The following is a 23,012-nucleotide window of genomic DNA, read 5'->3' as shown; positions in this document are numbered from 1 at the left end:
TGAGGGAAATGGGGAAAATAGGGGGAAATGGGGGTGTGGGGGGATATGGGGGAAATAGGGGAAAATGGGGAGATATGGGGGAAATGGGGGATATGGGGGAAAATGGGAGATATGGGGGAAAATGGGAATATGGGCGAAATGGGGGAAAATGGGGGAAATGGGAGTGTGGGGGGGAGAGGGGGGTTGGGGATGAGGGGGATTGGGGGATGAAGGGCTGGGATTGGGGGGACATTGTGGGGACATTACAGGGGACATTATGAAGAAACATCATGGGAGGACATTATGGGGGGACACATTGCGGGACCCATCATGGGGGGCATTATGGGGGACATGGGGGGACATCATGGGGGACATTATGGGGGGACACATTACGGGGGGCATTATGGAGACACCACAGGGAGACATCATGCGGGCATGTTGTGGAAGGACATCACAGGGAGACTTTGTAGGGGGGACATTTTTAGGGGACATGATGTGGGGACACCATGGTGGGACATTATCAGCGTCGGCAGCGGGGTCTGGGTGGCTGAGCTCTGTCCGTGGTCACCCCCCACACACACCCCCAGCCCCACATCACAGCCCCACACCAAGCTCTCCTCACTCCTTTATTGCAGACGGGGCCGCCAGCCCTCACCCCACACCACCAGCACGGCGTGGGGGCACCCGGCAGCCACCCCCCACCATGTCCCCATCCCAGTGTCCCCATCCCCATCCACAGCAGGTGACAGTTCCCAGCGCCTCCACACGGCGACTTCCACATCCCATCCCCGCCTCGGGACCATGGCCACGGACGGGTGGTCTCGGCGGGGTGGGGGCAGCTCCAGGCCCCCCATCACAGCCACTGCAGGGAGAAGGCCTGGCCCAGCCCCATGCCCAGCCCGCTCACCGTGAGGACCTGCAGGACAAGAGGGGACATCCCAAGATGGCAGCGGGCAGAGATCCTGCCCTCACCGCCCCAAAACCCCTCCCTGAGCAGCACCCTCAGCCCCCTGCCAGGGCTGGGGACACCCCTCCAGGACAGAGCACCCCAAGCGGGGCCGCACCTGGTTGTCCAGGTAGGAGAAAGGCTTCTCCTGGCCGTTCAGGAGGACTTTGTGGGGTGGCTCCCGCACCCCATAGATGCTCAGGGTGCCGATGGTGGTGGAGGCAGCCTCAGTGCTGGTGTGGAGGACGCTGGAGGTGAAGACATTCTGCGGGAGGGGACAATGTGAGCATGAGGGTAGCCAGAGGGGGACATTATGGGGTCCCCACGCCCCATCCCTGCCATGTCCCACCTCTGTGGCGTTGAACACCAGGTAGGAGTAGCTGCCCCGCTCGAAGGTGTCCAGGCTCTCGCCGTCATCCCAGAAGAGGTCCCCCCAGGCTGTAGCACCCGGGGACAGGGCCACGATGAGGCGCAAGGGGTTCCCTCGGCTGGCCTTGCTGGTGGGTCCGGGTTTCTGGGGTTCAAACACATGGGCACTGTAGGGTTTTGACAGCCCAAGATAGGGTGGGGAGGGCTGCGACCTGCACGGGGGCTGAGACTTGAGGTACTCGGGGGCACGTGCCATGCAGGAGGTGTCTCCTCGGGGACAGTCCCCAGCCCGGGGAGGTGGTGGGTGGGAGCTCACCTGAGTGGGCAGGATGGAGCCCTCGCGGAGATGCAGGTTGAGGTGCTCCAGGGGGGCCGACAGCTTCAGCATCTCCCCGCTGCTGTTCACGGAGGAGCCCTGGGCAGGTGGTGAGAGCCAAGGGGGGTCAGGGACACCGTGGGGGCTCAGGAAAAGTACCAGGGAGCAGCCACTTTGGCACCAAGCCCCATGGGCAGCACTGACACCGCAATGCTCCAGCCCTTCTGCAGGCCTTCCCTGCTGAGCAGGGACCACCCAAAACCCAACCGAGCACCGTGGTGGCACTCCTCACCGTGTAGAAGTCGTACCACACGCCTCGGGGGAAATAGCCCATCACGGAATCCACCCCGGGCTCCAGCACCGGCGTTACCAGCAGGCTGCGGCCCCACAGGAACTGCCTGTCCAACCCGTACGTGACCGTGTCCTGGGGGAACCTGCGGTGGGATGGAGACAACGCTCGCATCGGCTGCTATCCGCCGTCCAGGTGAATCCAGCACCTCGCCAGCTCCGTCAGGGATGCTCTTACTCAAAGAACAAGGGCCGGGCGACAGTGTCCCCATGCACGTGGGCACGGTGGAAAAGCGTGTAGAGGAAGGGCAGGAGGGAGTAGCGGGTCAGCAGCACGTCCTTCATAGCCGTCCTCGCCGCGGGGCTGAACACCGTCGGGTCCTGGGCCTGGGGGAGATGCGGGGAATCAGCGACTGCCCCAGCCCCAGCCCTGCCAGGCATCCCCCATCCCATACTCCACATCCCAAATCCCGCATCCCGCCCGAGACCTTCTCATTCTGGGAGTTGTGGTTGCGGGAGAAGGGGTAGAAGGCCCCGAGCTGCATCCAGCGGGTGCACAGCTCCTCCGAGGTGCTGCCAGAGAAGCCGCAGATGTCGGCCCCCACCAGCGGGATCCCGAAGAGGCTGAAGCTCAGCATCCCTGCGGACACATGGGGATGGATGCTCAGCAATATGCTGGGAGTTTTGGAGTCTGCACCACCTCCCAAATGCGGGATGGGGTGGTGCTGGGGGTCTGCACATGCTGCGGGGAAGGACAGGGCTGTGAGGCCGTGCCACCCACCCGGGATGGAGTAGTACATGTCCTTCCACTGGCTGCGGTTGTCACCCAGCCAGTGCCCCGAGTACCGGCCCTGGCTGGGGAAGGTGGAGCGGGAGATGACGAAGGGGCGCTTCCCCCGGATCTGGATCAAGGCGCTGGAAGGCAATGAGAGACACGGGGCAGGAGGTGAGAGCAGCCCCCTTATCCCTCAGAGGTCAAGGGACAGCTCTGGGGGTACAAGCAGCACGGTCCCCCTCTCCCTAGGATCAGCACCAGGACCAGCCTCACCCACCCAGCCCTCCCCACAGCCACGCACACTCCCCTGCCCTGCTGGGTTACTCCTGTACCCGAGGCTGTGAGCAGCCAGAGCACCTCCTTTTGGGCCAGGCCCTCAAACCCTAGTCTTTTTCCTACACCGTGCCAGCCCCAAGCAGCAGGATTTCACCCCGTCCCATCCCCAGGGTGCTCAGGTACCTCGCCGTCGCTTCGGCCTCCATCAGCCCGTAGAGGTTGTGCAGGTTGTAGTGCACCGAGGCGCTCTGCTTCGCCGAGGCACACACCGTCTTGGCAGACAGGGAATCGCCCAGCACGGCTGCCGGGAGGGACAGTCACCGTTGGCACGTGGTGGGGGGCGTGGGGACACGCAGCCCCCCGTGCTGAACGAGGTGCCCTGCTGCTGTGCAAACTGAGCGCTGAAAGCTCCCGCGGCCCCGATACAGCCACAAGCATGCAGTGTTCGGGTACCAGCACACGGAAGCAGGGATGGAAACGTTCGGGGGTTGAAATGAAGATGTGATGTCTCTTAAAAATGGTTTTCACTCGGTTTTCAGTGACTTGAGAGCGCGCGGTACCTACCAGCACAGCCTGCATTTCAGCGCCCTCCTTACCCGGCGTGTACGGGGGGCTGTCGAGCTCTCCCGGTGGGCAGCCCTCCTCAGACCCATCCATGAAGTTGGACGGCTCGTTCATGTCCTAAGCAAAGGAAATCATGGAGCACTTTGGGGAGTTTTTAAGGATCAGAAGCATCCAGCACTAACACCAGAAGCACCGGTGGCAGCACCGAGCTCCTTTGCCCAGCGTGCACATGGGTGAGCACATCTGTGGGGCTGGTGTCTTGCCAGCACCTGATGCTTGCTAAACACAATAAAGCTGAAAAACCATTAAAAGAGGGACAGACGAAGCTCCAGGACTGGGCACTGTCCTACAGGGAGCCACGTGGGGCGAGGGGGCACTTACGATCCAGACGCCGTCAAAGGGCACGTGGGCATGGAAGCGCTGCAGGTTCTCCAGCCACCACTGGCGCGTGTCCACGTTGGAGAAGTCGGCAAAGGCCGTGTAGCCGGGCCAGACCTATGGTGAAGGAGCAGAGCGGAGGGTTGAGCAGAGGGGGAACACTGTGGGGAACGGGGTACCCGGGGGTGTGAGCACGCTGAAGGAGCAGGGACAATAAAACCAATGAGAAAATCCAAGCTGATTGCTTTGAGTGCTGGAGGCTGCGTGTGCAGCATCCACCTGGGCACCTCGGGGTGCTTTTTCTCCCTGTTTTTAGACTACCAAAAGTTACAGGTGGTGAGGAGGAGTGAGTGGCTGGGAAGGAGGGGATAAACTGGGAAGGAACCGCTGCGGGTCCTGAGCAGATCTGGAGGCACAACCTTGCCTCACCCCAAAAACAGGAAGGGAGAGAAATCAGATGACCGGCCTCAGGCAGAACCACCGACTCCGTTGCACTCATATGACTTCCCCGGGTGCCTCTGCCAGGGCAGGAGCTGGCTCCAGAGGGTAGTGGGGATGCCATGAAGTGAAACACAGAGAGCTGGGAGAGCTGAGAGCACAGCCAGGCTCTGGCCATCAGCCACATGGCTTTTCTGAAGCAGGAGGGAAGAAATCCTGGCCCTGCTCCTGCCAAACCCCTCCAGGGCTGGGATTTCCCCCGGTTCCTTACCTGCCCGATCAGCGGCTGCCCTTGGGTGGTGTTTATGAACAAACCCCGTCTCAAACCTTCATCAAAAGGCCAGTAGGAGCCCCGTGGGCTGGTGCTGCTGATGCCGGGGTCCTGGGGATGCAGCAGAGGGTTAGTGTCTTTCCCAGCACGGCCCCTTCCCCCTGCGATGCCAGCGTGATTCAGAGAAGACAACCACCACGGGGTCAGCCAGAGCCCGCACACGGCGGCTGTTTTGACCAAGAGGAACAGAAACTTGCTTCAACGCTTCCAGGCATGTTTTCTAACAAGTCACTTCTGCAAGTCCCAAGGACCCGTTACAGGGTTTGGGGGAGCGGGGGGATAAATATAAGTCATCATGCGCTTATGCAAGAAACATCAGGTCACGGAGAGGCTGCGAAGAGGACTTCAGCCGGCCAGGGGAACCCAACCTTATGCTCCCAGGGTCCGTTTCCAGCCCAGGACCCCCAGAACCCACATCCCGTGTCCCTGCAGCGGGGTGAGGGGACATCACAGCTGGGTCACGAGAGCCCAGCAGCACCCGTGGGATAGCGGAGCTTCCCACAGCAAGCAGCCACCAGCTGAGCAGCCTGACCCCGGCTCTGGTCACCGGTCCCTTTACCCACAGGGGACAAGGACCCCAGCACCCTTGGGCTCCCGCAGCAGGCAGGAGCACAGCGTGACAACCTGGCCTGTGTCTCAGCAGTCCCTGCCCTTACAGGGGATTTCCATCGGCAGTTTGCAGACACTGGTAAAAATCCCCAGCCCTGGTGCTGGCTAACACCCTGCAGAGACCACCCGGGGCCACCAACTGTCCCCGTGTCCCTGCCCTGCAGCCTGGCCACAAGCCCACGAGCGAGACAAGCCGAGTACCAAGATCATAACGTAGTGCTGCCCGTGCTTGTGGAGATCCTCCACCAGCGAGGGGAGGGAGGCGAATTTCTGGGCATCGAAGGTGAAGTCGCGGTACCCGTCCATGTAATCGATGTCGTTCCACTGCGCATCCTGTGGGGAAACGGCTCAGAGGCGGGCGGCAGCCCCCAGACCCCATCCCTCCTCCCTCCACGGGGCTGGGGGGGGCACCTGTGGGATCTGGAAGTTCCTCATGGCCCTCACGGTCTGCCAGGTCTCGTTGCTGGAGCCGTAGCCCCAGCGGCAGAGGTGGAAGCCGAGCGCCCAGAGGGGCGGCATGGCCGGGAAACCTGCGGGAGGAGACGTGGGGCATCCGAAAGTAACGGCAGCATCGCAGAGGGATGGGGAGGAAGGGGAGAGGAGTAACTTCGTGGTGTGGACACTCACCTATCACCTCCTGGTACTGCTGGATGACTGCGTTGGGGTCAGGCCCCAGGAAGATGTAAAAATCCAGCACCCCCCCGATGGTCCTCCAGGTCAGGGCCGGAGCGGGCTGCAGGGCCACCTCTGTGCAGAGCGGGGACAGAACCACAGTGGGACGTGGGGAGCAGCCCCGGGACCCCGATCCCACCACGGGGCGAGGCGGCGCTGCTACAACACTCAGCCTCTGGCAGAGGAGAGGAGAAACCCTGCCTTGCCCTGATCGAACACCGAGTGGGTATCAGGAGGCTTGAACCATCACAGACTGGGGAGATACTGGTTTATACAGGGAGGGAGCTCCCTTTTCAAAACGTGCTCTGTAAGCTGAAGGCTGTGCCGCTCTCCCAGCTCCCACCTGATGAGTGAGCGCACGCATCCCTCACATCCTCCCCCAAACCTTCTCGTAGGCGAATAATGAATCGAGAGCTACTTGTACAGGAGAGCACACAGCACCCAGGGCTTTTCACAGGGCTGAGCCCTCAAACCTCAGCCACTGCATTCCCCTGTGCTCATCCTGGGGAGGGAGCATTGCTGCAACAAAGCGCAGCTGGAGCCCCAGTGCTGTCCCAGCTGGCTGCTGGAGGGGACGGGTGGCTGCCGGTGCCATCCCCAGCAGGGCAGGACCCCCGGGGAGTTATCAGCAGGAGGATGCTGCAGGGCACAGCTGGCACGGCGGGCACAGCTGGGGACAGCAGGCGGCATCCCCGTCCGTGCTGGGGTCACCCCTGCTGCCAGCCTCGGGGTGAGGCTGTTTGGGGCAGCCGGGGAGCAGGCACGGAGCCGCACACAAGGGACTTGCTTTTCCGACGGCAATTCAGCAGCTGGGCGTGTGGTTAAACTGCTCGGCAGTTGCTAAAGAGCCTGGCCTTAGCCAGGAAACAGATGGCTAAGCTCAATAACGGAGCCAGCAAACCACATCGTGTCCCTTTTATGGCTTCCTCCTGCCCCGAGTTCCTGCAGCCGCCCCGGGCACCTACCCATGGCATTGCTGTTGAGGAGGAAAACCCCGTGAGCATCCCCGCCCTCCTCTAGCAGCAGGTAGAAGGGGTGAGCGCCGTACAGGTTGAACGATTCCTGCAAGCAGAGGTTGCCCGGTGAGAAGGGAAGCCCGGAGCTGTGACACTCGGGCTAACCAACGTCCCCAAGCCACTTCTGCTGCCCGGTGCCAGCCACCACCCAGCCTGGCATCTGTCACCCCATGGCCGAGGACGGTTTTGGAGGTGGCAGCCATGGGAGAGCACTCGGGGTGTGTTTTACAATCGCACCCAAATCCTCCCCAGCACCTCCCCGTGACCACCCCCTGTCCCTGCTGGCTCCAAGGCTCCCCCCAGCAGCTCCTTGCCCCGGGGGTACCGTGGGGGAGACGTCGCGGGCCCAGAGGGTGAGGGTGCTCCAGTCCAGGCTGTGCAGCAGGGTGCTGCGGTGCTCCCCCAGCCCGTACAGGAACCTGGAGGGCAGCGCCGTGGAGATCTGCAGGAACTGGTCGGCGAAGATCAAGGGGGCCACGGTGGTGTTGAGCCTGCCGGGGCGACACAGAGGGGACATTAATCCTCGTGCCTATCGGGGATGCTCCCTTCCCTCTAGAAGCATCTCCAGGGCAACGAAACAGCATGTGCCATCCTACATCCACACCCCAAATGTCTTTGGCAGGTGGCAAATTGGGGTTTTGGGGAAGGTGAGGCACAGTCTGCCCCCCCCGAAGCTTCCCCCAGCACGGCACAGCCGTTCATTTGACACCAGCAGCTTCCACCAAGGTTATTATTAACCATCGAGGCAATGTGGCCAGGGGGTTCTCTGCCTGCTGCCTCTGATAAGCGGCTCCCAAGGAAAGGAGAGACCACAGGGCCTGGCGGACAGGAGCGAGGAGGAAAGGACACGGTCCCCAGGGGCTGCTGGAGCTCAGCAATGGGGCTCAGTGTGGGCAAAGCCACGGAGGGGACTGGAGCAGCATGGCAAAGCCACCAGCAGTCCTTTTCCCCTAAATGCCTGAGCCCAAGGCTGAAGGCGATGAGTAACCATCAGCTGGAGATGCCACCAGGAGTTTTTCCCTAAGGAAAACCCCCAGGGGGGCACGCAGGAACCTGCTGGGAGCAGGCAGGGCTTTCCCCGTGCCCAGCATGCAGGAGCTCTTACAGCACCGTCCCCGTGTCTCGGCGCCGCAGCAGCAGCCCAAAGGGGTCCTTGGAGAAGTCCAGGCTGTAGATGGGGTTTTCTGCTCTCTTCTTTGCCCGGGGAACATCCAGAGGAACCTCGTACCGGGGGTTGGCCGCATCGGTTATCTGCGGGGGTGGAGAGAAGATGCTTTCAAGATCAGCTTGGCAAGAGGGCGAAGGGTTGGAGACGCTGACTGAGGCCACGCACGGCCATGCCAGGAGCAAAGCAGCTGCTGGTCCCACTCTGAGCAGGGGACAGCCACCTACAGACGCGGCACGGAGGGTGCCAGGGGACAGCAGCACGGTCATAAGCCCTGGCAGGGAACCAGAGGCACGCTCACCTTGACGTGCAGCCGCGTGTCCGTCTCCAGCTCCACATCCAGCCGCAGCACCCCGATGTCCCGGGGGTAGTAAGCCTTCTCCCTGCGCACCAGCAGCCCCGCCATGCCCAGCGCCGTCTGGTTGAGGCTCTGCAGGGCGTAGCTGGGGAAGTCGGGGGGGTAAAAGCACCAGGGCACCCCCCTCGTGCCCCCCACTGCCGGGGGGGTCTCGACAAAGCAGCACCCCCGGCCCTCGCAGAGCTCCCGGGTCACCACCACGCTCCGCTCGGGGTAGCAGTCGAAGCGGTGGCTCTCGGGGACCTGGTGGCACTGGGAGGGTGGCGCGGGGCCGTGCCAGCCCCCGGACACTTGTCGCAGCACCCAGACGGTGACGGCGCTCAGCAGCACGGCGCTCAGCAGCAGCCCGCTGCCCACCCACCACGGGGCCAGCCTGCTGTGCCCGGTGGGTGTCGGGGTGTCCGCATCCTCCTCCTCCTCCTCTTCCTCCTCTTCATCCTCCTGGCTCAGCACCAGCCGTGGCACTGCTGTCCTCAGCTTCTGGTACAACTTCATCGTCCTGGCGCTGTGGGGGAGAAAGACGGAGACGTGGGTGAAGGAACCAGCCAGGGGAAGCTCACCGGGATGGGGTCTCTGTGCCCGATGCCCCCATTTTAGGCAGAGCATCCTGCAGAGGCTTAAATGGGCACTGCAAACCCACGGCACCCAGGATGGCTTTGCCTGGAGCTGCCCGTGCCAGGCTGGTCCTGGCCCCACCAGGGAAAACTAAGACCCTGCCACAAGGCTCTCCTGGAGCTCCCCACCTTGGCTGCTGTCAGAGCATCCCCTCATGGAGTTTTGCTCAGGCCTGAATTTACGGGATGCAGCGTTTCCAGAAGCTGCAAGCAAAACCAAGCCCCTCCACCCATCGGAGCACAGCCGTGGTGCTGGGAGCAGTAAAGGGCAGAGCCTCCTCTGCTCTGAGCCTCCTCTGTCCTGAGCCTCCTCTGCTCTGAGCATCCCCTGCTCACACCCAAAGCCCTGAGTCAGACGTTTTAGCTTGGTGAGAGCTGGACAAGGGTTTCAGAAACCTCTCAGGCAAACATTTTCCAGCCTGGAAGTGGAGAACCCCCCCTCGTGCTGCCTGCAGGGAGCAGTCCCAGCCCTATAAATACGGCCACAACTTTCTTTTTTTTTTCCCTCCGCCTTTTGCCGAAGCGCTCGGACCCCCCTCACCTCCACTGTGCGATCTCAAAAGGCGCTGTGCAATCTCAGCAGCAGGGATTTCATCGGCAAGCAGATCTCCTTCCCCATGAACCCTCCCCCGGCTCCAACACCAAAACATCCCAGCCCGCCGGGGCCTGGCTGCGAGCCCCCACAGCGGCAGCACCCACCCCGCAGCGCCCCGAAGGGTGCTGTGCCCCCACCCCGGGGGGTGACAGCGGGGCCAGGACCCCACGAACACCCTCGCACCCCGCATGCACCCCCAGGCCCCGTAGCACGCCACCAGCCCCCGCACCACCCAGGCCACCCGTGATGCCTGCGTGCGGCGGTGGCGTTTTGGGGACAAGGAGGGGGACGCGGCCGGCCCTGCCGAAATGCATGGAGGGTTGGGGGGCCCCAGCCCAGCCCGGGGAGGCAGCGCTCCGGCCGTGCCAGGAGCTTACTTTCACGTGTCTCCTCTTGACATTGGGGCTGCGTGCGGGCAGAGCGTGCGGGCAGGGCTCCCAGCGCTGCGGCTCTGCCCGCTGCGCCGTAAAACCCCGACAAGGCGCCCGGCGCCTACCGCTCTCCTCTAGTAGCAGCGCCAGCACGCGCCTCGTGGCCGCCTCCTCGGCTGCTTTGTGCTCTTTTCAGACGTGTTCATATCCAGACAGCCGCACCCAGCGCTGTTCGGAAGCCCCGTGGAGGGGGATATGGGGGGTGAGCGGTGTTAGGGGTTTAACCGTACGGCCGCAGGGCCTCCAGCCCCTACACGTGCCTCCAGCCCCCCGCCTCGTCCTCAGGGCTCAGCCAAAGCAGAGGGTGGGAGGGACGGGGAATCGCGGTGCCTGAGCACACAGCAGGTGGGTGAGACCCGCAGCAACCCACAGCCCCAAAGCAAGCCCCGAATTCTGCCCTGGGTTTCACCAAGTGCCCCATCTCCCACGCTCGTCTGGCTGCCGAGCACGTGGAAGTGCGTGCTCCCGCCCAGGGCTCCCCGCTCTCCTGGGACCGGGGAGCCGCTTGCTGTTTACTACCGAAGGCCACCGCGGTCTAAAGGTCAGCGGCGAAGGCCGACAGACCTTTGGAGCAGAGCTGCTTTCTCCAGGGAACGAAAATCAAAAGCAGGAGCAGGCGGGGGGCAGGTCGCTTGCCCCAGAAGCAGAATCTCGAGCAAAATCCCCCGTGCCGGAGGGGACCCCCAAACCCCGACCCTGCCAACAGAGGGGGAACAACCCCGGGCTGCTGGGAGGCAGCGGGGTGGGAACGGGGTGGGCTTTGAGGTCCCGTCCTACCCAACCCACGCCGTGATCCCGTGACGTGCCCGAGCGAGGATGTGTGGGGCTGGGAGCATGAAGCGCCCTGTGACGGCGCTGCCTTCGCAATGCACTCGTGAGCAGCCTCATACAAAAAAAAAAAAGGGAGGTCAGCTTCGAGGGAGGCCGTGGTTTTGGTCAGCCACCGGCCTTGACTCACCCCCTGGGCATTTTCGCCTCCCCTGGATGGGGGGACGAGGCGATGCTTGTGCCGCCGGGATGAGCTGGACTCCCAAAAATTGTGGGTTTGGTGCAGTTGGGGCCTGGCAACGCCCTCCTGGCCTCCGGGGAACCACCTCGGTGCCCCACGGAGGATGGGAGGCTGTGCCAGGAGCTGCCAAGGCGGGCACCAAAATAGCCTCCGATCACTCTCGCCAGCCTCATGACTCCCAGCAGGCGTCCCGGGGGCTCGGCAAAGCAGCACCGTGACCGCCCCGTGACCGGGCCCACGCGCTGCAAACACCACGGCCTCCACCACGGGGGGAGAACATCCATGGGGTGGGACCTCCATGGGGTGGGGGGAACCTCCATAGGGGGAGACCTCCACTGTGGGGAGCCTCCACTTAGGGGAAGACCTCCACTTAGGGGGACAACCTCCACTTGGGGGGCAGCCTCCACTTGGAGGAGAGATGCCTCCACTTGGGGGAAGCCTCCAATGGTTGGAGATTTCACTGGGGGTGGGGGGAGAACCTTCACTGGGGAGGAGCCTCCATCTGAGGGGAGCCTCCACTTGGGGGGCGACCTCCACAGGGGAACAACCTCCACTTGGGGGGCAGCCTCCACTGGGTGAGGACTTCACGAAAGGGGATGAACCTCCACTGGGGAGGAGCCTCCATTTAAGGCGAGCCTCCACTCGGGGGCAGAACCTCCACTGTGAGGAGCCTCCACTTGGGGGGGAGAGACCCCCACTTGGGGCGAGCCTCCCCCGGCGGGGACACCTCCACGGCGGGGGAAATTCCACGGGGGGCGGCCTCCACCGGGACCCAGCCTCCATTGGGGTCCGGCCTCCTCCGTATCCGGCCTCCCCTTGGGGCGCGGCGCCCCGTGACCACGCCCCCTCCGCATAGCCACGCCCCCCTTCTCTAACCCCGCCCCCTCCCCGTAGCCCCGCCCCCTCCCTCCTCCCCCTCCCGCCGCCCTTCGCCATGAATGAACCCGCGGTGGGCGTGGCCGGCGGGGCGCTGACGTCACGGGGCGGGAACCGATTGACGCGCGCCGCTGACGCGCGCCGGGGCCGGAAGCGGCGGCGCTTTCTGATTGGTCCGGACGGGGCGCGGCGGGGCGCGGGGCGGGGGGGGGGGGAGGGGGCGGCCCCGCGCTTGTTGTTGTCCGCGGGACTGGCTCGGAGCGAGCCCCAGCAGCGCCCCCGCCGCCGCCCCCCCCCCCACCACGCGCTCCGGCCGCCCCGGGAGCGCGCGCGCGCTCCCGCCGGCACTGCAGGTGAGCACCCGCGGAGGGGTCGGCACCGAGCCTGGGGGGGTGGGGGGGGATAAAGCCAGGAGCGGGTGATAAGGGCGGGGGGGCGCCGCTAGGGGGGGCATAGGGGGGGTTATAGGGCGGAGGGGTTATAGGGCGGCCCGGTTGGGTTGGGATCGGTTGGGTTGGGTGCTGCCCCCGCTGCCCGGAGAGCGGTGTCCGGGTGGGGTCGCGCCCGCCGCGGTGGCTGGGCTCGAAGTGCTGAGTCACCACCGCGCCGGGCACGTGGGGCCGCCGCCCCGAGCCCTCCAGCACGTGGAGGGGAGGAGAGGGGGGGAGTTACCGGGAGGGGGGGGCTCCGGGAACCGAAAGCAATCGGGGGGGGGGCTCCGAGAAGCCGAGGGTGCCGCCACCCCGCTGCTGTTCGCCGCTGTCGCCGTTCCCACCCGCCCCGCCCCCCCTCCCCCCCCGTCTCCCTTTCTTACCCCTTTCTTACCCCCTCCCCGTTTTTTGGGATCCCCCCCCGGGTCGGTCCCGCTGCTTGGCCCGGTGGAAAAGTTGCCTGAAGTTGTGGGGAGCGGCGGTGATGCTCGCACGGCTCCGCCTTGGGGCTTTCAGCCCCCCCCCCCCCCCAACCATGTCCCGGTCCATCCTGTGCCCCCCGCCCCCCCGGTAACCTGCCCCCGGATTTTTAACGAGCTTTAAAATACCCCCGAGGAGAAGCGGCGTGGTGCTGGGGGCCCAAAACCGGGAGGTTTTGTGGGGCCGGGGATTGTCCCAGCAGTGGGGTCGGGGGGGCTCGGAGCGCCCCACACGTGGCTCCTGAACCGGGTGGGCGCAGCCGTGGGTGGGGGCTGCGGGGACCCCCCGGCTGCGGGCACGGCCGCCACGTGGGCGCGGGGCGCTGGGGAGTTTTGGTGCTGGTATTTTGGGGTTTGCTCCGAAACGGGGGTGGGGAAAGCCCAGCCGTGGCGGGGCCGGGGAAGAAAAGTGGCGTGAGCTGGAGAAACGGCCGGGAGGGGAACTGAGACCTCTGGACTCGCCGAGTGCCCGACGACGAGGGCCTCCTTCCTCCTCCTCCTCCTCCTCCTCCTGCTGCTGCTGCTGCTCCTGGCGGGGCTGCTCGCCTCCCTCGTGGGCTGTTTCCCCGGCCGTGCCGAAAGCAGGCCACGAGGTCTGCAATTAGGAACGAGCCCCCGTTGGGCAGCGCGCCGCCGCGGGAAGCGGCGAGGCCTCCATTTTCGCTTTCACTTGCCTGCCCCTGGCCTCGGGGGGCTGCGAAGAGGAGGCGAGCCCGGAGGCGTCGGGGACAGGAGCCGAGAGCCGTCAGGACGGTTGCGGGACAGGAGCCACATGTGCCACCGCTGCTGTCCGAGCACCGGCCGTGGAGACGCTCGACCCTGCGCCCCAGCCCGGTGCTGCCGTGCTCCAGCGGCGAGTTAATTTACCTTGGGCTTTGCTCGCTGCTGCGTGCTCGGCGCCTCTTGCCCTCTCCTTCCGTGTACACACTGGCGCAGAGCTGCCTTCCCCGCGCAGTCACTTCCGAGGCGTGATGGATGCCGCCGCTGTCCAATGGCGCCGCGCAGGGCCGGGCGGCAGGAGAGTTAACTCTGCTGGTACCTGATAGAGGTGCTGCACGCCGTTAATTAATCGTAATTAACTCTGGCCGTGAGGTTGGGGCACGGTGGCTCTCCTTAGCAGGACACGCTGCCGGCCTCTCGGCTCACCGGGGCTCTGTGCCGGAGCCGCGGTGCGCTGCGTGTCCCTGGCTATATTAGGGCACGCTCGTGCCCTGCTTCAAAAGCGTTCCTAAACCAGCCAGCGGTTTGCTGCCTTTTTTTTTTATTGCTTTTCCCTCGAGGACAGCGTGCTTTGTCACGTTTTATCTCATTCCCGCACCTGCCTGGGCAATCTGTTGCAGTGCCATGCACCCGGCTGGCGCGTATCGGCGCGACGCGCTCCTGATCCCGTCGGCCTCGAGCGGTGACGGATCGCCGGAGTGCGCCGTGGGGCTGGGCGCTGAAAACCTCGAGCTGGGGAGCCAGGAGAGGACAGCTGGGAGTGCTGGCCCCACGGCACTTGGGGTTTGTGGGATAAGCTCGCTCGCTGACGGTTTCTGTAAACATCCAGCTGTGAAACACTTGAGCAGCGCTAGCACTTTCAGTTATCAGGAAGTTTCAGGCTCAGCACCCTGTCGAGATGAGCAGGCAGTTTCCACTTCTGTCTGGGCTATTGTTTCAGGCTATCTGCAAACTCGGGCAGAGCCTTCCAAGCATGAAGCAAGCGCAAAGCCACGCGGCGCCGCGACCATAAACACAAGGACCGGGGGGAGAGAGGCAGCACCGCGAAGCTCCCAAATCCCCCTGCTTTGCAGGGTGGCAGGACCCCAGATAGCCACGCCATCACATTCCTGTGTCACAGCTGGTGAAGATCTCCAAATTGATGTCTGGTCACATGCCTGGGATCTGATCGGATCCTGTGTGAGCGAGCCGAGCCGTTTGCTGCTCGATGGTTTGGTTCCTCTGCTTGGGAGAGAGGTGTCCTTGGGCTCATGATGCTGGGATGTGATTCGGGTGCAGCTCTGTCACCACCTTTGTGAGCGCACGGTGGGAAGAGCGCCCTGCGCTGTGGCTCGTGAGCACCGGCAGTGTCTTCTGCGTACCTGTCCCCCGAGGTCCTGGGTTCTGGCTGTGACAGGCGTACCCCCCTGGTACCCTCCTGGTACCCTCGTGGTGCTCTGCTCCATCACCACAGGCTCTCTGACGGGGTTGTTTACCAAAGCAGCACAGCCCATCTGATCTCTGTCCAGCCTTCCCCAGAGAGCGCCCCAGAGAGCCGTGTCCTGGCAGCTCTGGCGTTTGCTCCAAAGGTTCCCGAATCTCCCTTTTGCTGCTGGATGCTGGTTCCGATCCATAAGGGAAATGGAAAGCTGGCCAGCTGGGCGAGGGCTGTGCAGAGAACAGTAAACAGTGACTCACCCCTCCTGGTGTCTTCTCCCTGCTCGTGTCAAATATATTGCCTCGCATGCGCTCCCGGATTCATGCCGGCAGCCCGGCCCTCCCCTCTCCTGTTCCGAATGAATGACAGGCGTCAGTCTGCTTCGTGGGCTGTGTGAAGGTTGGCAGAGCAGGGGAAGGGCTTTCTGGATGATGGGTGAGGGATGGTGCTCGGTGTGCCGTGCTGCAGCTTCTTGGAGACCCGTGTCGTGTCTGCGAGTGGTGGGGGCGCAGAGATGAAGATCGAAGCATCTGTGGTTCCCTTCGCCTGTCAGATCCAGAGGGGTCCTTGGGAAGCGCATCCCTCCAGCTAGCCCCCTGGAACTGGGAGTGATTTGGGGATAAACAGGAGATTTGGGTAACTTGCTACAGCAGCTGCCCGCAGTTAAAGCCCTGTGTTTGGGAGCGAGCAGAGAATTCCCCTCGGTGCTCAACTGAGGCTCGCCGGCGGAGATCCCCGCCGCTGCTTGAATGTTTCGCTGTTTTTCTGCCCTCTGGAAGTTGGTGCCGGCCTGGCTGGAGGTGAGGGTTGCGTGTTTTCAGTTTGCTGGACTTGTGTTAGGATGGAAGCCGAGCACCAGCGGGGCTGTCTGCCAGGCGCTCGTGTTCTGGCCGGGGCTGTCTTTCGGCGCAGAAAGAGTTTGAAAACTCGAGTTCATCCGCAGTCGTCGGGTGTCGGCGGAGCCTTTGTAGTAATTCCTTAACGCGGAACGCGCTCTGAAAGCCCCGTAGCGTGGAAAGTCTGAAATCGCGTTCTGGCGTCTCTTCTTTCTCTTAATTACCAACCTCTCGTGGAAGGCTCTGCCTCACCTCGGCGCAGCCGGGCTGCCTCCGTCACCCAGAGCCGGGGGTCACCGGGAGCTCCAGGCTGCGACCCTCAGCCTCGAGGTGCCAGGGGTGGGTTTTGGGGAGGGTTTTGGGGAGAGTGCTGCGAGCGGCACGGGAGCCCTCCGCGAGGGAGAGAGAGGGCGTTGGCGAGGCTGCCGGTGGGTAACTTCATTGCGGAATTACCAGGGCTCTTTATGCAACCCACAGTCAAAACACTCGCTTTGGATACGAGCGTGGAGCCGAGCTGTAAAAGCCTGTGCCCGTACGGCGGGTGTCTTACTACTCGCTGTTTTATTTATGTAGCGTCCTAAGTGTGTCACGCTGCTTACAGAATAGAGATGTAATGCGCTCCTCGTTCCAAAAAGCCGAGCTCCTAATTTTAGACGTGATGCAGCAAATGCAATTAAGGAAAGAAGGGCAGCAGTAGGGTGCAGACTGGAAGGGCTGGGGTAATCAGATCGCGGGTGGGGTCCCTGCAGACCCCAGAGCAGTGCATTTGGGGGATGCCATGGGTTCAGCATGTTTCTGGGACAATTTACTGCTCCGTCCTGGGGTTTTCGCCTCCTTACTGTGGGAATGCCCTGATGCTGGGAGACAGGTAGCCCAAAGTGGTGCTGAGGGGCAGGATTTGGCCGGTGGGGGTCTGTGGTTCAGGTGACGTGCCCGTGCCGCTGGTGGGGATCGTGAGCGGTGCTGTCTGGGCACTGAGAGCGTGAATGGGGCGATGGGGAGCCCGTGTGCTCCTCCTGGAGCTGTTTGGGCACGTCCCCATCCTTGTCCCCATCTCTTGTGCCACCAGCAGCCGTGGCACAGCTCCACCACGTAACAGAACCGACCGCAGCCCGACCGGAGCGCTTGGGTGTGCGGCACAGCCAGAGGAAGGCGTGGGGTTGGGAGATGCAGCGCAGGGTGACAGGTGACTGGGGGGGGCCGTCACCACGCCGAGCCACCTCGCACCCTTGCGCTGACCCCCGGCGGAGGCGATCTCAACCCTCGCTGCCTGTTTTCCACGCTCCTTTACGTTTCTTTCCGTCCCCGCGCGGCCAAGCGGCCTGTTCAGTTTTTCCATCGGCTGGCGCAGAAGGCGCTTTGAAGACACGTTGGGTGAGGATCAAAAGGCTTTTTGTGCAACCGGTGGGTGTCACCGCCCTGCCGTGTCGCGCTCCCCCCCCCCTTCTCCTTCTCGCCTTTCCTTTTCCGGCCGCCCCGCGCCGTGCGTGGCGTCGCGTTGGGTGCCGCCAACGGGGCCGGCATCGCGCCCCTTTCCTTGTAGGGCCGGGGGGGTGGCGAGGGAAGAAGTGAGGGGGGGGGGGATGCCGAGGGGAGGAAGAGTTTCTGATGCTGTGGGAATGCGAGCTCTCCAAGTCTGTAAACAGCTGGTGACTCACTGCATAGCTATGGCACCAACTGCCTGCGCGGCCGCGGCTCCCTGCGTGCGCAGGGAGGGGGCTGCCGGCCGCTTCCTTTACGCACTGGCAGCGCTCCGCTCCCCTCAGCTCGCCGGGACCGTTGGGCCGAGGCGAGGAGCTTTTCCTTCCTCCTTCGTGCTAGCGCGCGCGCCTCCGGCCTGGAGGTAGGGGTGGGCGGCCGAGGGGAAGCGATGAGGAGGAGGAGGAGGACGGCGAAGGCAAGAGCCGGCCCTCGCGCCCAACGCAGCTCGGGGAAGTTGGCTTGGGGGGGACCCCGGGCTCGCGGCGAGTAAGGGGGGCAGCGGGAGCCGTGCTCGGGGTGGGGTGGGCGCTGGGGGAGAGCAGGGCAGGGCCGTGCGATGCTGTGGCAGAAGCAGCACACCAGTTGCTCGCAGCGCTCCATTCATCACCCAGCAGCTCGGCCTCGTCCCTCCTCCGGCGGGCGTGCGGAGCCGCGCTGCCTCGGGCTGGAAAATAGAGGAGGCGCCTGAACGCGCGCACCCTGATGTCTGGGATAGTATCTCGGCGCTTACGGGAGTATTATTATTATTATTTTATTTTTTTATTATTTTTTTTTTTCAACCCTCCTCCCCCAGCTCTTCGGCTCGCTTTGTACGTCAGCTGTGTGACAGTGAGGTGTCTGCCTGACAAAGCGCAGGTGACAGCAGCACCCACGCGGCTCCCTCGTGTCCCCGCAGCCCACCTTTGCACCCCCGGGTCCCTTCACCCGCTGTTTGCAGATATGAATGAGTTTGTTTACTCGCCGACGACCTCGTGATGTCTTTGCACAGACATGACCTGAAGTCATTATCGCTTTTGGGCTTCTCGGTTTCCATGGCGACTGTCTCGGGGTTGGCTACTTTCCCAAGGTCACCATGGCAACTATCGGAAGGGAATCATGCTTGGGATGCTTCGGCTGGATTTTTCATGAATGATTAGGATGTGTGACACGACGCAGACGTGGAAACGGGGAGGGTTTGGGCTGGGCCGGGTCTGGGGAGGGGGGGAGAAGGGGAGCGGGCTGCCGCCAGACAGGCGCGGTGCTCCCGGCTGCGCAGCCCCTCGGAGCCGGGTGGCGTGGCGGGGGGGACCGGCGCGCCACGGGAGCCCTCCCCGCCGGGGGAGCGACAGGCAGAGGCTGTGATGGTGGCACGGCTGCGCTCGCCTCGCCAAGGGTAAGGTCCCCGAGGCTGCTGCCGAAACCCGAGGATTCGGGTGGCTCGTCGCCGAAAGGCTGGGGGGTGTATTTAAGCCCCCCCGGGGAGGTGGGAGTGAAGGGTGCCGCCGGGGGAGCTGCCTGCACCTCGCCAGACATCGCCGGGGGGTCAGCGTGCAGCGAGCATCGAGCATCATCAGGTCTCGGTGTGCTGGGAGAGGCAAAGTCTAATGCCTTGCTTTGTCATTATTGGGGGGGGGGGGGGGAGGTGGGCTTTTGTTCCTGGCGTTTGGGTTTTCCAGTAGCGTCGCCTTTGGGTGGGGACGGCGCTGGAAGCAGGTGACGAACCAGGCAGCCTATTTCTGGGCTGCTGATTCAATGTCAAGCCGTGTTAATAATCGTCAAAAGGAGGGTGAAGGGAGTTGTTGTCTTGTGGCTTTGCAGAGCCTTTTATGAGCGGAGGTGACTCTCCGGTCGGTCCCTCAGAGGGTGTCCGAAGCATTTAGGTTTCCTCCAGAGGGAGGTGAGCGAGGGATGGGGCCCGGGTGGTCGCGCTCCCCCAGCAAAGAGGTGGCGGTGCACGGCCGCTCGCATCGCATTGCTGTTGTTTACAGACGGGTGGGTGTCCTTCCCTCGCTCCCTGCCTCGTCACGGTGTGCTTAAAAGCAAAAGATGAGGTCTTCAGCATCAGGCAGCAATGAGCTTGTCCATACAAATGTCTCTTCCTCACGTCTGTACAGGGCAGGCGATCTCTGAACCCTTCCCAGGGTTTTTAGCCATGGTGCGGTGTTTTTCGGGGGTGGTTTGGATTGGGGTTTCGGGCTGTGTATTGGGTGTCTTTTCTCTTTACATGGCCTTCATGTCGGAGATTGACGTAACCTGAAAACCTTGTTTTGTGTTTGTTTTTTTTTTTTTTTTTCCAGTTGCAATTTCTGAGCAGTTTTGTCCAGAAGACTGTGCTCAGGTTATGACGACTAATCCCAAACCGAACAAGGCGTTAAAGGTAGGGGAGGCCGAGCGGGTGCTGCAGGGTGGCGGGGGGGCCGTGGCAGAGCCGTGCTCCGTGCAGCACCCATCACATGTGGCTCATCTTTTCTTCTGACAGACTCTTACAAAAGGGTGCTGATATAATTTCCCATTACTTATGGGAAAGATCTCCAAGAGATATGGTAGAAGAATGCTGGTCATACCTAGAAATATGGCTGAAATCTATGGGATTGTGGGCTCGAGCATCCCAGTTGCCATCCAGGAGACCTTGGGGTAGGGCAGGTGCTGGCAGCACCCTGAAAGCAGCGCTCCCAGGCCTGGCAATGCAGCACTTGTGCTCTCAGGGCTGAGGTGCAGCAGGGAAAGGCAGCTTCCACCTGTTCTCCTGCAGATCCACGAGGCAGTAAATGCCTTGGGTTTAACTGCTGTGCAGTGGACCAGGTTCATGCTCTGGTGCAGCTTTTCTGGTGTCCTGACGCTTTGTTGCAGGCGTCTGTAGTGTCAGAAGGGACAAAAGAATGATGTTCTGGGAGTAGCAGTGGCAGCAAACCTGCTCGAGAGAGAGAGGCACACGCCCTCGGTGTCTCCTGGTGCAGGAAAACCCAATCAGGCCGTGCTCCTTGCAGCCACGCAGGGCTGGTTTCGGCCAGTGCTCCGACGAGCAGCCTTTGATGAAAAGCCACAGCGTGCCGAATTAAACCCTGCGCACAAGTGGCTGTTCTGCTTGGAGCCTGCTGCACGGGTGTCCCAGCGTGCTGTGGTGAAGGGTGTCATCGGCAGGGGAAGAATTCAGCCTCCTTCTATTTCCTTGAGCTCCCCGCGGTGCCTCGGGGCGCGCTGCTGGCAGGGGGCAGCCCCTCCGCCGCCCGGCGGGGCCGCTGCTACCCCTGTGCTGTTGGTGTTTGCAGGTAAAGGAGGAGTCGGGAGAGAATGCCCCGGTGCTGAGCGACGATGAGCTCGTGTCAATGTCCGTACGGGAGCTGAACCAGCACCTGAGGGGTCTCACCAAGGAGGAGGTCATCCGGCTGAAGCAGCGGAGGCGCACGCTGAAGAACCGGGGCTACGCTGCCAGCTGCCGCATCAAGCGCGTGACTCAGAAAGAGGAGCTCGAGAGGCAGCGGGTTGAGTTGCAGCAAGAGGTGGAGAAGCTGGCCAGAGAAAACAGCAGCATGAAGCTCGAGCTGGACGCCTTGCGCTCCAAGTACGAAGCACTCCAGACCTTTGCTCGTACTGTGGCGCGAGGGCCTATTACCCCGGCCAAAGTTGCCACCACCAGTGTCATCACCATTGTGAAATCCGCCGAAATCTCATCCAGTTCTGTGCCGTTCTCAGCAGCGTCCTAGTGCCCTCGGGGGGGAGGGAACGAGCAGCCTTTCGGAGGGAGGGGAGAAGGCTCTTATGCATTGTTCCGGAGTCCTTGGTCACGTCAAGAATTGGCATCTTAACGATTCTCTTCCAAAAGCGCCAAAAAAAAAAAAAAAAGAAAAGAGAAGAAAAAAGGAAAACAAAACAAAACAAAAAACAAACCCCAAACCTACAAAGGGAACTTAACTGGCTGCTTCTCTCTGGACTCGGTGGCTCCACCAACCCCTCGTGTCCAGGATTTGAGCTCTGTATGCAGTACAAGTTGCTTCCTCCTTCCCCCTGCCTCCCCCGGCCCCCTCCCCGCCGTGGGCAGCTTTCCAGCTGGGAGAAGATACCCGAGGAGCCTCCGGAGTCTTCATGAACGATGCTCAAGAGCCAGGAAACAGATGGACCGTAGAAATCGTCACGTGAGATGAATGTATGGAAAAGAGTTTCCTTTAGTGGCATCCTGCTCCCTGGCAGAAGGGTCTCCCCTACCCTCCCCGCTTCCATCTGCTGTCGCGAGGGCAGGGAAATAGGCATTTGGGTTTGGGCTTCATCCTGCCAAGAGTGGATGGGAGTGGGAGGATGATGGAGACTAATGCTTGGGTGTGACCTCACACATTAGGAACAACCTTTTGTTTTCAATCTATGCTGTTAAAATATGGAAAAATATATATTTTACATATTTTAATACGCCCCACTACCTGTGTGGCCTATAAAAAAAAAATTACATTGCAGCCTCCTTTTATTCCAAGCCCAAGTTTCCTAATAGCTCCTTCCCTAAGGTGTGCCTGTGAATTGGGTATATTTATGCAGTGTATTTCTTCCAAATGATCCGCGGTTTTGAAATAGCGGTTTTTTTTTATTTTATTTTCATGGATTCCCTGAAGCTTAGGGGAAGGAGGCACAGTAAATGCTGTGAAGAGCTGTGTGATGGGGAGGAGAGGGGGAGACGAGGAGGAACGATGCTGGAAGTATTACCAGGCGGAGGCGGCGGGGCGGTTCGGCTGGGCTCAGCGCTCTGAGAAGGGGTTTGCGTGGAGTATTTGGGATGTTTTTAAAGCACTGAAGTGTAACCAGAGGGACACGGGCAGAAGGAGAGACTTTAGAGCCTCCTCTTTGGTGGAAGTTTGGTATTGGTGATGGTCCCGGCTACAGAGCCGGGCTCTTTGATGGCCAGAGAAGGGCTGTGGGGAGGTTGGATGGGAGGCGTGCGAGGTTTTTCCTCTCTGTCTCGTGTCAGTCAGGATCCAAAGAGTACAGCCTACAACCCTCAGTGTTCAGACAACCTGTGTGAATGTGACCCTGAAACTTGACGCTTCCTCTCGGGAATCTGTGAATTGCCCTGGGAGGCGCACGGAGGGCAGGACGAAGATGGTTGTGTGTGGGGGAAGGAAGAGTTGGGACCGAGAAGTCGTGCGAGTGGCTCTGAGCAGTGGTTGGGGAGAGGGATTTCTGGCTCGGCGGTGGGCAGGAAGCCGAGAGGAGGGATTCTGCTGTCGCGCAGCAGCGCTGAAAGGACGAGTGTTTCCAGGTCACTGTAAAAAAAAAAAAAATAGCTATGTTGGTGTTTGTGCGTTTCGTTGTATTTTTTATTTTCTTTTTGAAGTAGGAAAGAAAAGGGACTGTGAGTTTGGCAGGGCAGAGACTTGTGGAATGGACGATGCCTGTTGTCACGCAGGTGAGAAGTGAGGTTTCCGAAGGTGAAGCTGAGGGGAAGAGCTATGGGGATTTGGGCTCCGGAGTAGAAGCCAGAGATCACGGAGAGCTGACCGGTGTTTTGGACTGAAGGAGAATTATTGGAGTGCCATATAAAAGAGGCCAGGAGGCTGGCATCCACCACCCAGTACGACTTGTTTGGGGCTCTGTCTTGTCTTGAGTGGCAGTAAGTTTGCAGAGTTTCAGCCCTCTTTGTCTTTGGAAGAAGTCGTTAGCTTGCTTTTCCTCTTTTTTTT

The 23,012-nt window shown here is 61.9% G+C and overlaps 2 protein-coding genes across 6 annotated transcripts; one reads left to right on the top strand and one right to left on the bottom strand.

Annotated features, from left to right (window-relative positions):
- Nucleotides 1–592: 592 nt before the first annotated feature.
- Nucleotides 593–13,830, bottom strand: LOC116495205 (lysosomal alpha-glucosidase-like). 4 transcript variants are annotated; one of them, XM_032197530.1, is made up of 20 exons: nt 13,783–13,830; nt 8,424–8,985; nt 8,063–8,208; nt 7,283–7,448; nt 6,907–7,003; nt 5,897–6,016; nt 5,681–5,799; nt 5,471–5,602; nt 4,601–4,711; nt 3,895–4,008; nt 3,546–3,630; nt 3,133–3,250; nt 2,680–2,813; nt 2,387–2,538; nt 2,137–2,285; nt 1,903–2,044; nt 1,611–1,709; nt 1,275–1,439; nt 1,044–1,190; nt 593–895 (listed from the first exon to the last, which is right to left on the bottom strand). In XM_032197530.1, exons 2-20 carry the CDS (start codon nt 8,973–8,975, stop codon nt 833–835), a joined length of 2,811 nt encoding a protein of 936 aa, XP_032053421.1. In that variant the 5' UTR covers nt 8,976–8,985; nt 13,783–13,830; the 3' UTR covers nt 593–832. The 4 variants fall into 4 exon arrangements, with proteins under 4 accessions (XP_032053421.1, XP_032053423.1, XP_032053420.1 ...); XM_032197532.1 differs by lacking the exon at nt 13,783–13,830 and adding an exon at nt 12,831–12,885; XM_032197529.1 differs by lacking the exon at nt 13,783–13,830 and adding an exon at nt 10,067–10,125.
- On the top strand, nt 12,303–21,192 carry MAFK (MAF bZIP transcription factor K). 2 transcript variants are annotated; one of them, XM_032197533.1, is made up of 3 exons: nt 12,303–12,358; nt 19,647–19,726; nt 20,619–21,192. In XM_032197533.1, exons 2-3 carry the CDS (start codon nt 19,691–19,693, stop codon nt 21,051–21,053), a joined length of 471 nt encoding a protein of 156 aa, XP_032053424.1. In that variant the 5' UTR covers nt 12,303–12,358; nt 19,647–19,690; the 3' UTR covers nt 21,054–21,192. The 2 variants fall into 2 exon arrangements, with proteins under 2 accessions (XP_032053424.1, XP_032053425.1); XM_032197534.1 differs by lacking the exon at nt 12,303–12,358 and adding an exon at nt 17,820–17,856.
- Nucleotides 21,193–23,012: the final 1,820 nt, after the last annotated feature.

This window comes from Aythya fuligula, chromosome 15 (genome assembly GCF_009819795.1).
Source record: "Aythya fuligula isolate bAytFul2 chromosome 15, bAytFul2.pri, whole genome shotgun sequence".
Taxonomy (NCBI): Eukaryota; Metazoa; Chordata; class Aves; order Anseriformes; family Anatidae; genus Aythya; species Aythya fuligula.
The sequence above is the reverse complement of the archived record's forward strand: the minus strand, read 5'-3'. Positions and strand labels throughout refer to the sequence as shown.